At 34.3% G+C, this 16442-nt stretch overlaps 1 protein-coding gene across 1 annotated transcript; it reads right to left on the bottom strand.

Annotated features, from left to right (window-relative positions):
* Positions 1 to 13527: 13527 nt before the first annotated feature.
* LOC112029800 (UPF0481 protein At3g47200) lies at positions 13528 to 15018 on the bottom strand. Its single transcript, XM_024062482.2, has one exon. The coding sequence runs from the start codon at positions 15016 to 15018 to the stop codon at positions 13528 to 13530; it is 1491 nt and encodes a 496-aa protein (XP_023918250.2).
* Between the last annotated feature and the right edge of the window lie 1424 nt (positions 15019 to 16442).

Genomic DNA, 16442 nt, shown 5'->3' with positions numbered 1-16442 from the left:
TAGGCTTTTCCCATCTCCTCTTTGCGGATGACATCATCCTTTTTAGCAAGGCTGATACTATTGGATGTGTAGCAATTTCAGATGTGCTTGAAAAATTTTGTAGAGAATCTGGCCAAAAGATTAGCCATGACAAGTCTAGAATTTATTTTTCTCCCAATGTAAGTGATGAGTTGAAGGAGGAAATAAGTGAAATATTGGGTGTAAGGAAGACCAATAACATAGGTAAATACCTTGGGTTTCCTCTTAAACACCGAGGGGTTCCTAGAAATCCATACAAGTTTATTGTAGAAAGGGTTATGAGCAAACTTGCTAATTGGAAAGCGAAATTTCTTTCCTTTGCAGGCCGGGTTGTTTTAATTAATTCAGTCATGTCAACCATCCCAAATCATATTATGCAAGGGGCTATCCTACCAGGTCATGTATGTGAGAAATTGGATAAGATCAACTGGGATTTTTTATGGGGGTCAACAAATGAGAAAAGAAGAATGCACATGGTAGGTTGGAGTAAGATTGTAAAATCTAAAGAAGGAGGATTGGAAATACAAGAAGCAAGAGCTAAGAACATAGCCTTGTTATCCAAATTGAATTGAAGGATGTATCATGAAAAAGATGCTTTGTGGACGAAGGTCATTCTGAATAAATATTGCTCCCATTCAAGAATTAGATCGAGAGATCCTGAAAAACTCCCATCGTCTCCTAATTAGAAAGCCATTAGCTTGGGTTTGCCTATCTTCCAAAAAGGGATTTCTTGGGGGATTGGGATGGATCCGGAGTAAAGGTGTGGAGGGATAATTGGGTTAATAGTGATTCTCTTAGGAGTATGATTAAAGGGCCTCTTAGGCAAGGAGAAGAAAACTCGACAGTTGCGGATTTGTGTTGTGGTCAAAATTGGAAATGGGAGTTGACTTCCTTTGACCTCCCTCAGCCTATTAAAGAAAGAATTAAAGCTGTCCCAATTCAATTAAATGGAAGTGGGATAGATACAGTGCTGTGGAAATTCTCCAAGAATGGAGAATTCACTGTTAGTTCAGCTTACCGATTGGCAAATCAAAGGGAGGAACCTGCTATACCATTTCATGGACAATGGATCTGGAAATTAGATACTTTACCGAGAATTACATGTTTCCTTTGGCTATGTTTGCATGGTAGTGTTCCAGTGAAGGAAGTTCTTGCGGAAAGAGGCATAAACTGTGACAAGGTATGTCCTTTGTGTAGAGTTTAGGATGAAACTATAGTCCATCTCCTCTGTGAATGTGCATTTGCTCGTAATTTATGGAGGAAGTTGGAGGTTCCTCCGTCTCTTGTTAATTCCTTTACTGATAATGTTGAAGTTTGGTTGAAACATAATTGTTTAAGTGAAGTAAGGCATAAAGAATCCATTCCTTGGTGTTTTCTTTTTCTATTTGCTGTTTGGAATTTGTGGAAAAACAAGAATAAAGTTGTGTTTGAAAACTCTATTCCAAACACCATGCTTCATAAGGTGCGTCTCGGCCAAGCTAAGGAGTATTTTTACTATGTAAGTAAAGCCAAGCAAGTTACATCAAGGGCTATTATTCCAAATAAATGGTACAAGCCTAATCCAGGTTGGTACAAGCTTAACACGAATGGAGCTTCGCTTGGGAACCAAGGTAGAACTAGTGGTGGAGGATTAATTAGGAATAGTGATGGGGTGTGGATTAGGGGATACTCGAGATCTATTGGGTACACCACAAGTGTTATGGCTGAATTGTGGGCTTTGAGGGATGGATTGTCTCTTGCCATTCAGCTGGGAATTAGAAATCTAGAAGTGGTACTTGATGCCAAGGTAATTGTGAAGATGTTAAATAATGTTGATAGCTCTAATAAAAAGTTTTCTCCATTGCTTCTTGACTGCAGATCACTCATGGCAAGCCTCTCACAGGTTCGGGTAGCTCATGTGTTTAGAGAGGCGAATAGGTGTGCTAACTATTTGGCCAAGAATTGGTGCTATATGAGGGAGGCTTTTGTTATTTTTGATGTTTCCCCCTCTAATGACTTAGATAACTTACTCGTACTTGATAGTAATGGTTTGTGATAGGTCACAATCTGAATGACCCATTGTGATTAAACCTAATTAATTAATTAGCCAAGTTGTTAATTAATCAATTAATCATGCAATTGCGTGGAAGCACAAATAAATCACCAAAAACTAAATATGCAGCGGAAATTAAATAAAATGGTGATTTGTTTACGAATGGGGAAAACCCTAACGGCAAAAACCCCACCGGGTGATTTTCAGGTCACCACTCCCGAAACTCCACTATTATCAAATTAAGTGGTTAAAAGTAAAGGAATCTCAAGTACCTTATCAACTTACAGTTGAACCCTTACCCCAATACCCAATTGGACTTGATCTATAGCAATAGTTCCCACCTTTAATGCACAGCTCTCAAGTACGTGACTAACCAGTGCGTAGATCCCAATACGCGGCTTCAAAACACCAACTAAGGAAGAAAGGTTGGCTGCAAAGTTCTTCAGTTCATCCTATATGATGAATAACAGGAAGATGCTTGGTTACAAAACCCTTTGGTGCAAATACACAGCAACTTCTTGAAAGAAGATGAACTAGGTTAAGAACTTTGTCTTTTGATCACAATTTGCTTGAACAGAGATTGCTCAATGCTTTTGTAACTTGTGTACCACTTGACGACTCTTAAAACAATCATTTTATATGTTTAGTGTTAAAAGAAAAGAAGACCCAAAATCATATTCACGGATCCCAAGAAAATCAGATTGGAAAATCTGAAATATTAAATCTCAACAGATAGCAGGTGTCGAGGTAGCTATCGAGCAGGTGTCGAGTTTTAATGAAATTGCACTTCATCTTGCTTTTTCTTGGATAGACTTGATGATTTCAACACTTAACCTTGAAACCTTGTTTCTTGAAGTATTAAAAACACCTAGAACTACCCAATTACAAGTAGAGTGCGTTTTGTCAAAGAATTTTAAAGCCTTTTAACCAAAAAAAAAAAAAAAGAAGACTTTCACGTTCATCACATATGTTCTTAATTATTTTGTTTGAAGCACGATTTATCATAGAAATGTTGATGCGTATAACTAGCTAGTTTCGAATCATAAGAAAATTCTTACAAAAGTGCCGCCACATTAGATACCAATTTTGCTGCATAAACATGAAGAAACAACCCATAATTGATAGGAAAAAGTGTGTAAATTTTGAAAGTTGGGCATCGCATACCACGCTTGCTTTAGTAAAAGATTAAAAAAATGGTTTGGTTCGTGCTCATGCTGCCATACACGGCTTCATTGAACACTCAAGCCTGAATAATGAAACAAGTTTGGACTTCAAAGAAGTATGTAAATTAAATTCCTTGATATATGAATAGAGTTCAAATGCACTAAGGAAATTGTTTAAGGGAAAAAAATATTACACACATTCAGGACAAAATGAGCTTTTGCCATTTTCAGGCAAATTATATAGCATTATGCCCCCCTTCCCAAACTAAATAGGGAAATGCCCCTCTTTTAAAACTCAATTTTTGATAAATCGAGTTAAAAAAAAAAAATTCTTAGGCCCTATAGTGACGTTTTAAAGAGCCTATAATGACGTTTTAAGGACTTATAGTGACGTTTTTTAACTCGACTTCAATGAAATCGAGTTATAGGTAAAAAAACGCCACTATAGGTCGATTTCATTGCCTATAACTCAATTTCATTAAAGTCGAGTTAAAAAACGTCACTATAGGTCCTTAGAACATCACTATAGGCTCTTTAAAAACGCCACTATAGGGCCTACCTCGATTTATCAAAAATCGAGTTTTAAAAGAAGGGCATTTCCTTAATTAGTTTAGGAAGGGGGGCATAATGCTATATAATTTGCCCGTAAAGGGCATAAGGCATTTTTGTCCCACACATTCAAAAACAAATACTCCAATTGACTAGCTTGGGTCCCAAAAAATTGGCACTTCTGAAAGCCATGTCACGCGGCCAAGTTAAAAGCCAAGATTAATTGAAGTCCAAAACAATTGGCACTTCTCAAACCATGCATAAGTGAAAGATTCATGCGATGAATATGACTTTTTATTGTTTTATTAAATAAATTAGAAATTATACTGTTAGAATATGATAATAATTTAAAAACTTTTAAAGCATATATTTATTTATTTAATTTAAAATAATTTAAGTAATAAATGTCTTATGACAATGTTCCTCCGATGTAACTCATCCATGTCCTAGAATTGGATTTACACTTGATAAACTTTGCTTGAGGAATTTAGGAGTGTTGCAATTTTTCTTTCCATGAAATAGCAAGAGTTTTTGAAACACACATGCAAAGATATTACAAAGAACAAGCAGCTGAAATTAAAAGAGCAGCCGCAAACACTTCTTTCTGTCTAGAATCTAGATCACAAACTAATTACAGTATGCTACATTTTATTAAAATATCAATTTTTTTTTAATTGTTTATCTTTTTATATACATAACAACCATCATTTACTCGCTTCCTTTATTCTCAAGATACGTAAGAAAGATTAAAAGACTAAATACAAAAATGAATAGTGCCAATATATATTTATAAGTATGGTTACTGTAGCAACTATATGTTTTTACATAAATTTGCATGGCCTGATGTAAGTGAATTTTGGGTTTTGTTGGCTAAAATGTGATACTTTTTCTATTATACAAGTACTGATGCGAGTGCTCTAAGGGCCATCAGTTTATGCAAAACTTTATGTTTATTTTAGCATAAGAATCTACTTTTGCTATTTTAAATACTCACTTTTCAAAACATTTCCCATCAGATTATCTATTTTATATTATATTTCATTAAAATATATTTTTTTCTTAATTTTTTGTAATTGTTTCTCTTTCTTCACACATAATAATCACTATCCACTCTTTTTCTTCTTCCTTAGGATACATAAAGAGATAATAAAAAATTAAATGCAAAATAAATAGTGTAGTGTAAATTTTTACAACTACTATAACAAACTTTTAAAGTTACACAATTGTACATTGACTGATGTAAGTCAACTTTAAAAGTTGTGAATACATATACACCTTTTTATAATCAACTATATTTTATGACTTGATAAAAATGGCAATCTTGAAATTTAATCTACCAGTACCAGATATGTGGAAACAAATATAAAAGAAACTAAACTTGCTTGGGTCGGTTGTTTACCAAAAAAAAGAAACTTGCTAGGGCTTCATTACATATATGGTACACTTTTCTGAATAAAGCACTGATGGTGACTAGCTTTATGCATTTATCCATTGAGCAGGTTTGGTATAAAACACGCATAATTTTTTTGGAGTCTTTGCTTTAATTTATACTAGCTTTATGCTACTCTTGTAATATACAGCTAGTTGTTCTATGATACAGTGAGCAAAAGCTTTTCCTCCTGACTTTATTTGGATTGCAAATTTTATGATACAATTTTGCAATGAAGCTTAGACTTTATGATTTATCATTGCATACCACAAAAAAATATATACTTTGTCATATTCTGTGCTATATATGGTAATTATCTAAGAATATATCTATTTGGGGTTAAGGTATTGAATTATAGTTAGATTATTTAAAGATTTTAACTAGGTATACTGGTTAAACCAGGAGATTCAATCAGATTAATTACCCACTGCATGTATCGTGCTCCAAACAATAAAAACTAAAAATGTGATACACGTGAAATAGTCTTTACCTACATAGCAAGTTTCGCATAAACTTTTGCAATAAAATTGTTTATGTTTTTATCTCTTGCAAGACTTGCATCAAGAATGAGCAAAATGGTTCTTGTACTTCTTATTCACGGTTATCTTTTTCATAAAATAAAAGGTAGAAAGACAAACTTTTGCAATAAAACTGTTTGTGTTTTTATCTCTTGCATCAAGAATGAGCAAAATGGTTCTTGTACTTCTTATTCACGGTAATCTTTTTCATAAAATAAAAGGTAGAATGATATTATACCGTTCATGTTTTAGACAATAGAGTAAAATGTGACACACAAAATTATTGAGTGTGACTAGGGGTGTTAAATGGGTGGGTTTAGGGGGTATTTCAGCAAATTATTATTATTTTTTTTCAGAGGTATTTTGGTCATTTCTTAAGTTTCGGGAGTATAATTTCTTAGGTTTCAGGGTTATTTCGGTCATTTTTTTGGTTTAGGGGTATTTTGGTCTTTCTATAGGTTTATGGGGGTATTTTGGTCATTTTTTAGGTTTCGAGGGATATTTATGTCATTTTTTATGTTTAGAGGGTATTTTGGTCATTTTAAAAGTTTCATGGGTATTTTGGTCTTTTTAGTGGTTTTTGATATTTTAGAATTAGGTGATTTTTAGAAATGATACTTGATCATACTTGGGTCTAATTGGGTACCCAGTTAAAATTCAATTAATATTATTGTTAATTGGGTTTAATTGGGTTTAATTGGGTTAATACCCATTTAACCCAATTAATAATTGGATGGGTTTGGATCTTATTTAAGTAGGCAGGTTTGGATGGGCAAATGAGTTTGTGTTGATTTTGCCACTGTTACATGTGATGGAGAGAAACTCTAGCTTGAAAAATTTAGAATTTTAATTTGAACTTATTGATATACCAATAGAATTAATTAAGTGTACACAATTTTGTGAAGATTTAACTTGTTTTATAACTTAAGTTGAATGAAGCTGTGCACGAGCACGAACCAGTTAATTTAAAAAAAAAAAAAACACATTTTTACCACTATTTACTAATGCAAGCATTTTTTTTTTTTTTTTTTTTTTTTACAAGATAGAATTCTACTCTAGCCTAATCTAAATGTATATGTATGTAAAGCTCTTTCCTGAAAACTTGAACCCCGGCCCTTGCCTTCCACACCCCACAAGCACTTATACTTGTGGAGTGACCATCGCACAAAGGGTGCAGCGGTGGTAATGCAAGCGTATTTGATAGAAAAAGTACTTAAATTTCCTTCAAAATTAAATATTAAAAAAACCTATATACTTTTAACATGATTTAATATGTGTTATGTTATATCTAACAAAAATTTACATTATGTTAGTCTTTAAATAAATTAGAAAGCTCGTAGGTTTGAATCTAGAGAATTATCCTTTCTAAAAAGAAAATTTTGGACCGCTTACTAATCATTTCTCCAAGACCTTGCAGAAGTAGAAGATTTATGCATTAAATATGATCTTCTATCTTTTACTAAATAAATTAGAAATTACACCATTAGAGTATAATAATAGTTTTAAAACTTTTGAAACATATATAAATTTGTTTAATTTAAATAATTTAAAAAGTAAACGTGACTTTAGATATCTAAACATATACAAGTTCATATAAGAAAAATATAAAAACAATAAAAACTACAGGGAAACTGCATTCATAAAAGAAAAATACAATAAAGATATATATATATATATATTGCTTTTGAAAAAAATTGTAATTTGAAAATGTGCATATTTTTAAGTTCTTGAAAATGCAATATTCGAAGCTGCTCTGGTTAGAAAGAAAATAGTGAGGCTTAAAAAAAATTTAATTTGGAAATGTGCAGTTTTAAACCTCTATATCAAGTCTGCACTCTGCACATAATTATACATTTAGAACTAAGATCAATATGTTGTACGGAAGAGATTGAGTAGAAAACAATGATAAAAATAACATAATTCGACTTTATGGCGTGTTGAAAATACTTTCTTCAAGGAAATAATTTGTCCGTACTTAAATAAGTTTGGTGCGGGGTTACAAGAAATTCACCTCTATGCAATAAAACCACAACTACAGACAACAATTAATCCTAAAGTTTCATTTCTCAAAGAATTTGTAACAAAAGTTGTGTCCGGCCAACTCTGGAGCTAACTGATGGTGTAAAAAAATTAATGACATTAATAGCTAGAATAAGCGGTTGCTTACTTGTTTTCTATTCTATGTCGTGAATATCAGCATATATATATATATATATTTTTTTTTTTCCTATTTGGATTTTTAGTTGAAAAAATTCAACATTTCTTTTAGGTAATAAGTTTTAGAAAAAGAGGGGGGGGGGGGGGGGGGTTGTTTCAGGTAGTTCACAAGTTTCATTTTATCCTTGAAACAAACCAATTTCTCCCTTTATCTTTGAGANATATCAGCATATATATATATATATATTTTTTTTTCCTATTTGGATTTTTAGTTGAAAAAATTCAACATTTCTTTTAGGTAATAAGTTTTAGAAAAAGAGGGGGGGGGGGGGGGGGGTTGTTTCAGGTAGTTCACAAGTTTCATTTTATCCTTGAAACCAACCAATTTCTCCCTTTATCTTTGAGAAATAAACAAATATCTCTTTTGAATAATTATTAGTCTTCATCTCAGACCGCTTTGGATTGGTTGATTGGTTAATTGAAGCTTTGGATTAAAAAAGTAATCTCTTTTTAAAATTTAAATTTGAATTAATAATAACTAATTATTGTAATTTGTTGTAAAAATATTGTGGACGTAGTATTTTTTTTTTTTTTTAATTCCTCCCTAGATTTCGGCAACCACTTCTCCACCCCCCCCCCCCCCACCTCTCCCATTGCCACAATTTTTCCCTTTTTTCGGCAATGCCATTGTCACAAACCAATTACAACAATTTTTTTTTCCTCCCTTTTTGGCAATGGCATTGCCACAATTGCCACAAATTTTTTCCTTTTCGGCAATGCCATTGCCACAAATCCATTACACTTTTTTTTTTAGAAATGATAAGTGCACACATTTTTATAACAAATTCTAAGTGGCAGGTTATTACTAATTGTTATTGTTGGATTAAAAAACTAATCTCGTGTTAAATTCAAATTTGAATTAATAATAACTAATTACCGAGTCTTTTGGCTAAATATTGTTGAATCTCGGATTTATTTGTGATATGGGCACTATTCTAAGTTATTAAGGAAATTGAGGAAAGAGAGTGAATTTCGACAACGGTGTTGCCGAAATTCTAACAAAAGTATGAGAGAGAAATAGAAAAAGTGGGAGAGAGAAAATTTTAATTTCGGCAATGGCATTACCGAAATTCCTTCTGCCCGAACACATTGACCGAGTGGGTGGGTGCCCAAAGGAAACCAATTGTGGCAATGACATTGCCGAAATAGGGAAAAAAAATTGTAGCAATTCCATTGCTGAAAATGGGAGGGAAAAAAAAAATAGTGGTTGCCAAAATCTAAGGAGGAATTAAAAATAATAATAATAATAATGTCTACGTCCACAATATTTTTACAATATTTTTACAACAAATTATAGGTGATTAATTATTATTAGTTCAAATTTGAATTTAACACTGAGATTACTTTTTTAATCCAACAATAATAACCAGTAACAATCTGTCACTTAGAATTTGTTGTAAAAATATTGTAAAAATTGTATGCACATATTATTTCTTAAAAAAAATATATATATATAGAATAGATTTGTGGTAATGGCATTGTCGAAATAGGAGGGAAAAAAAATTTGTTACAATTGGTTTGTAGTAATGACATTGCCAAAATATTTGAGAAAAAAATTTGCACAATTGTGGTAATGCCATTGACAAAAATGGGAGGAAAAAATTCGATGGCATTGCCACAATTGCACTGTATTACATGATGAGTTTATCTTATGAACTTTTCCTCTCAGGTTGTTTTTCCTATTGCCGAGATTTGCTTGCTAGCCGGCTCGGTTAGAAATGCCTACCACACAAAGTAAGAGGAATAATACGTGGAGATTCTTTCTCCTGCTCAACCTTGAGAAGGGAGTTTTTCGGGCAGGGGCAGCATTCATTTTCTTCACTGCCATAGTCTCTGAGATTTACCATGTGGCAATGCCATTGAATTTTTTCCTCCCATTTTCCACAATGACATTGCCATAATTGTACAAATTTTTTTCCCCTTACTTCAGTTATGCTATTGTAAAAAATTTTATTTTCCTCTTATTTTGGCAATGTTATTGCCACAAATCCATTCCACTTTTTTTTTTTTTTAAAAATGATATGTGCACACAATTTTTACAACATTTTTACAACAAATTCTAAGTAGCAAGTTGTTTTTTTTTTTTTTTTTGGTAAATGGTAGCAGGTTGTTACTGGTTGTTATTGTTGGATTAAAAAAGTAATCTCAATGTTAAATTCAAATTTGAACTAATAATAATTAATCACTTGTGATTTGTTGTGAAAATGTTGTAAAAATATTGTGGACGTAGCACATTTTTTTTTTAATTCCTCCCCAAATTTCGGCAACCACTATTTTTTTTTCCTCCTATTTTCGGCAATGGCATTGCCACAATTTTTTTTTTCCTATTTCGGCAGTGCCATTGCCATAATTGGTTTCCCTTTAGGCACCCACACTTCGAGCACTTCACACCCACCCACTCGGTTAGCGTATTCAGGCAGCAGGAATTTCGGTAATGCCATTACCGAAATTCAAAATTTTCTCTCCCACTTTTCCTCTTTTTCTCTCATACTTTTGTTAGAATTTCGGCAACACCATTGCCGAAATTTACTCTCTTTCCTCAATTTCCTAAATAACTTGGAACAATGCCTATATTACAAATAAACACGAGATTCAGCAATATTCAGTCAAGATACTCACTAATTACCTATAATTTGTTGTGAAAATATTGTAGATGTAACACCTTTTTTTTTTTTAATTCCTCCCCAAATTTTGGCAACCACTTTTATTTTCCCCTTATTTTCGGCAATAACATTGCCACAAATTTTTTTCCTCCCATTTCGGCAATACCATTGCCACAATTGGTTTCCTTTGGGCACCCGCGCACTTCGAGCACTTCTCAAACCCACTCGGGCAGCATGTTTGGGCAGCAGGAATTTCGGTAATGTCATTGTCAAAATGCAACATTTTCTCTTTCCCACTTTTTCTCTTTCTCTCTCGTACTTTTGTTGGAATTTCGGTAATAGTATTATCGAAATTCACTCTTTCTCCTCATTTTCCTAAATAAGTTAGAACAGTATTGTAAGGTTGAATTTAATCAATCATTTAATTGGCTTTATTCCGTGACCAATTTGCTTGTAATTTAGCACTTAGCAACCCTGTATTTAGGCGGAAAAATTGTAAGGGTAGTATGTGAGAAGTTGTGAAGAAAAGCTCAAGAATGTGCAAGAAAAACAGAGACTCGCGGCTAGGGCTCGCGGGTGGATCGCGACTGGCAAGCCGCGAAAGGCTGGCACGTGAGAGGCACACTGGGAAGCTGAAGGGTCGCGCCAGCTGTCACGCTACAGGACAAAAGTTCCAGACTGGCCAGGCCGTTACGTCGCGACTTGAACTCGCGACTTAGACTCTTGGACAAGCCGCGAGACCAAGTCGCCAACTTGCTCTGTTTGGCAAAAACTAACGTTTTGCATTCCCTTCTCACCCTACTATATATACACCCTTATACCCATTATATTGCGAGAGCTTCTAGAGAGAATTTTGTGAGAGAAAACCCTAGAGAAAAACAAGATTGCCTCATCCCCAATCTTCATCTAAAGAGACTCTACAAATTCCTCTACTCTCTTCCTCTCCATTGTCATACCCTTGTGAGGTCATTTACCAAACTCTTATCTCACCACACCCACATCTGTGAGAAGGTCCATTTGGTGCTTTGGAAAGCAGTTTGGAAAGGAACCAATATACATTGGTTGATGCTATGGTCAAGTAGCGGAATCCGGCAAGCTAAAGAAGAAATAGGTTCGGTGTAACCTCGTTGGAGTAAGAAGCTTGGAGGGCTTAGGTACTTGGGTAGATTAGGCTTGGAGGGTCTTCTGCTGTTCATGTATCCCAACTATATTCTTTAGTGGATTTTATCACCGCTTGGAGGGCGGCATAGAGGTTTTACGCCGAGGACTTCGGTTTCCTCTTCGATAACACATTGTGTGTTGTCTGTGTGTTTGCATCTCTCTTTCCTTTATCTCTGCCTTATATTTACTGCTGTGATTGTGTTTATATTTGGCTTAGATTGTTTTATCAATTCTGTTATAAGCTTGTTTTCATATTCCGCACATAAATTGTTTGATATAAAACTTGAGTTGGTATTTGTGTATCTGAAGGTCTAAACATTCAAAAGTGTTTCATACCAATATTGAACTTTCAAGTATCTATAACACAAAAAATTCTCTAATTCGGTAATATTAAGCCAAAAGACACTACTTCTTGAGCAACAAGTGAAAATGTCATATCATATAAGTACAATTCAATTAACTAAAAAAAGAAAAGAAAAAAAGTTTAAGTTTTAAATTTCAAAAACAATGATGGCTGTCATTCACATTGAAAAAGGCAAAACCCAAAGCTTTTTCCAAACTCTTAACACCCTCCCATCAACCACGTGTCCTAGAAACTCGCTTTTAATATATCTTTTTTTAACTTTTGCATTGAGAAGAGCACTGGTCAGCGGACAAAACAAGAAGGAAATAAACTTGGCATGCCTTCCAGCCAGATCTTCAGTACCCTCACAAGAGAAACATGTAAAACAGAGGAGAAGAAGAAGTAGGGCGGGGAGAAGGCTGTAAAATTAAAACAGTGCTAGAAGAAGAAACAGAGAGGGTTGCAAGGCTGAAAGCGGTGGCGATAACATTTTCTTGGCTTTTTTCATTTTTAGTGGTATGTTTTTCTGGTTTTTTTTTTTACCGGTCCGAATTAGATTTACCGGCCGAAACACCCGATTTTCTCCGGTAAGGTCGGTACAGTCCGGTATTGGCTGAAATTTGAAGCATAACGAAACTTAAGTGTTTCTGTACCGGTTACCAACCGGTAAGATAAATATCAGCCGTACCGGCCGGAACGGTATTGTATTGACTTCTTCGGTCTTACATCACATGGAGGAGAAAAAGACGAGGGGTACATTATTCTTTCCTTTGATTACATTTGTAAATTGTAATCATTGTGATCTGTGGGATTTAACTGAAAAAATAATGGATCGAGCATATTTGCTTATTTCTCAAACATAGAATGGACAATTGCGTGATTTCAAAGATAATGAGAGAAATTGTGACTCTAAACGGAGCGGAGGGAAGTACTTTTTTTTCCTACGTTTTATTCCTTCATTCACTTCTCTAAAAAAGAAAATGAAAAAAATAAGTCATTGAATATTCGGCTACAGAAGTGAAGATAATCATTCATTACTCATTACTCAAACTGTCTCCACTTTTGTGCAATGACGAGAACGTAGCATTAAGTTGAAGCAATTAATAATGAGTAATGATAGTTATACAGCGTTGGCACGGGACACATCAAAACACAATACTACTTTAATTTTTTTTTTTTTTTTTGGCGGAGAAAAGTCTTCTTTAAACTTAATTTCATGTATCACATATATTGCACACCACACAGAAACTCTGAGACAATCCACACATTAATTACATCAAATTAGAAAGTAAGTACAATCACCAAGGTAAACAAATTACTCAGATGATGGGGCCTTGGGATGACCCATGCGAAATCATGACTATTTGAATTCCTAAGGCCTCTTTATTTGGAAACAGCGGTCTGAGAGGCATATATATATATATATATATATAGAAATCATATGTAATTCTCAGCTAGCTAGACACACTTGGAAAGATAACAACAAATAAAATTTTACCTTTTGCAGGGTCCTGGAGGACATTTGACAGTATACCAAGTCTGAATGACGGTTAGAGCAAGTGCTAACAATGCGCCAAAGAAAGCCAAGAACGTCCAGGGGCTGTTGAAATGGTCGTGATAGACTTGAGCCAACCAGGTCATCAACTGGTTCTTGTAGTGCTTCTGAATTTGTACTCGGATGTCGCTATATATTTCGCTGTTAGGAACCAAGTCAGTACCTATCTCATTGAAGAGTTGAGCCACGTGTTGATCACTACCAAGGCAATTATAGAGTATTCCTGCTTTCCTTAGCATCTTAACATCATTGGCTTCGTCGATTAGTGAATCGAGGAAGGATACGTAAGAGGTGATCGCAAAGTCATTTTGGAAATCTAGACACATCTCGTAGGCTATCAAGTTCAAAAACTTTGGCCTTGTTGAGTCATCCACAGTTATTGGAGGAAGCCAAAGGAATCCCAAACAACCGAGTTTAGTAAAAGATATGTCATCCAAGCAAGTATTTTCCTTTTTACTACGTTCCACATGAATACCTGCTGCTTGAAGCTCCTGAACATTGCGATAGGATTGCAAATTCGATAGCGAACTCGTGTCCTTAGATGCGTCTTTTGTTGACTTCTCTGGCTTGTTTTTTTGATGCTTATGCAAGAGACGTGTCCTTAGAAGATCAAGAAGATGGATGGCATCTCCATCATCTTGCTTCTCTTGTTGCTGCTTTGATTTTTTCGAGAGATACCTCGACAACGAACTTGGGGTGGCGCAGCGGAGAATTGATGAATGATCCTCTGGTAGTGGTACCGTAACGTGGCTATCAATGTATTTGTCAATCGATTTCTTCAACTCAGTTTCATTCCCACTCCATCTCATCAACCATTTGAGCAGACGATAAGGAAGCTGGTTCTCAAGCAAAAACAGATCCTGCTGTGTAAAGGCTATACTGTCGGGTTTTATATTCAACTCTTCGAACTTATTCTTAACTGCGCAGTATATGTATTGTAGTATTGCGCAGCCGTCCACCAACAACAGCCAAATGAGGGTCTCATCATCATAGCCTTCAATCACTCCCTTCTCAAAGCAGTCCCTCAGTTCATTAATATTCTCCCCAATCTTCTTATACAAACAGTTTAGCTTCTCTTTGCTACCATTGACGAACTCATATGTCAACACAAGCTTGTACTGCTCTCCTATCTGGTACTTGTCATTACGATGATGGATAGGACCAAGTGATACTGTTCTTGGCTCATAGAGCTTCTTGAAATCCTTGTGATCTCGCAGCACGAATATAACCTTTTGTATCTTTGGTGCTGGGGATGGTGTCACCTTTTTTCTTGCCTCCATTACTGTATTAATCTTTGCCTCCAGGTTAGTAGATTCGATAAAAATGCTGTGCGTCTGGGCATCCTCAGTGACGGCGCTGCTTGTTTCACCAGCACCGGCTTCTCTTCTGAAAAATCCCTCAATGGAAATAACGTGCTGCTTCCCGGCCATAGCAAGTTTGCTCCAAAGAAGGATTTTTTTTTTTTTTTTTTTTTTGAGGCAGTACTGTGTGGAAACTTTAGCGTAAGAAATTTAGGACTGTTGCTCTTATTTGAATATACAAACTTTCCTAAAGCAACTATTTTTTTAATGATAAATACATATACAAGGCTTGGAATATAAAATTCAATATATGGCTAAAAAATACAAATGAAGAAAATGAAACTTGCTTATGGCTTTCATTAACTTGGTATACTTTTTTTAGTAGGCAAATTATTAACTTAAATTGTACATTGTAGAAAAAATGTAGCTACCATTTGCCTCTTCGAAAGAATGTGGCTAATATTTGTCACATTGCTTTACATGGTACTGTTCATAAAAACTAATAATTATCTTTCAACTAGAATAAACCATTAATATTAGCTTTAGGTGTTTATCAGTTTATCCATTGTACATGAGAAATTGATAATAGAACGTAAACAAAAACCAAGGAAGTCTCTACTTTTTTAGATCTAGGATTATGCTATCTACTAATATGCCAAGACGGGGATCGTTAATTATATATATATATATATATATCACTTACCTAGCTAGTTTGGTAAGATATATTATACTTTATGCAGAAGTGGAGCTATATAAAATGTTTTTCGAGGCTCAGTTATTTTATTTTTGTTTTAGTTTGTATAACTCTATAGTTACAAAGCAAATTGTAAATAAGTAAAGTTGAGCAGAGCCAAGTATTAAAAATTCAAACTTGTTTATTTAATTACCAAACTAGAGTTCATCACCAAAAAAAAAAAGTACAAGTTCGAGTCTGTTCATGAGCTTTTCTATATATAGAAAAATCATAACTAAAATATATTACATTTTCATATATTGTGAATGTTTATTAAGAATGAACTAATTATATTATCAATAAACTACAAATAATAATTTGGTATCATATGAATTTATTCACAAACTTATGCAATCAATTTCAAATTTATGTAAGTATATTTATAGACAATTATATATTTTAAAATATAATATTTTGTATAGTCAAATTAAGCATCATGTTCACGACCGTATTATTACATTTGAGCTCGACTCATTTAATAATCAAGCCTAAACTTAAGTATAAACTTAACTTTATTTGCAAAACCTGAACCCATGATTGAGCTATTCTTAAATAGTTTGATTTATTTACAACCCTAATTACAAGAATCAAGAGGGAGAGTTCGAAATCTGACTCTCACAATAGAGGAGAGTAGTTTATGCCATTGATTTATAAAGCTAATAACAATTGCGGCCACCCCACATCCCCCCCCCCCCCTCTCAATCTCCATCTCTCTTTCTCCATCTCAGTCTCTGTTATTGGGTTAGGCTAGGGGTGGGTGGGGTTTGTATCTCGTCTTCTTCAGATGGGGAGGATGACACATTTGCTGATTTAATTTCTG

The sequence above is a fragment of the Quercus suber genome, unplaced genomic scaffold (genome assembly GCF_002906115.3).
Source record: "Quercus suber isolate HL8 unplaced genomic scaffold, Cork oak 2.0 scaffold_486, whole genome shotgun sequence".
NCBI classification, from domain to species: Eukaryota; Viridiplantae; Streptophyta; class Magnoliopsida; order Fagales; family Fagaceae; genus Quercus; species Quercus suber.
This window is presented reverse-complemented; position numbering and strand designations above follow the sequence as displayed.

Excerpts from the sequence above, each read along its gene's own strand:
- LOC112029800 (XM_024062482.2), bottom strand. The coding sequence starts at position 15,018 with ATGGCCGGGAAGCAGCACGTTATTTCCATTGAGGGATTTTTCAGAAGA.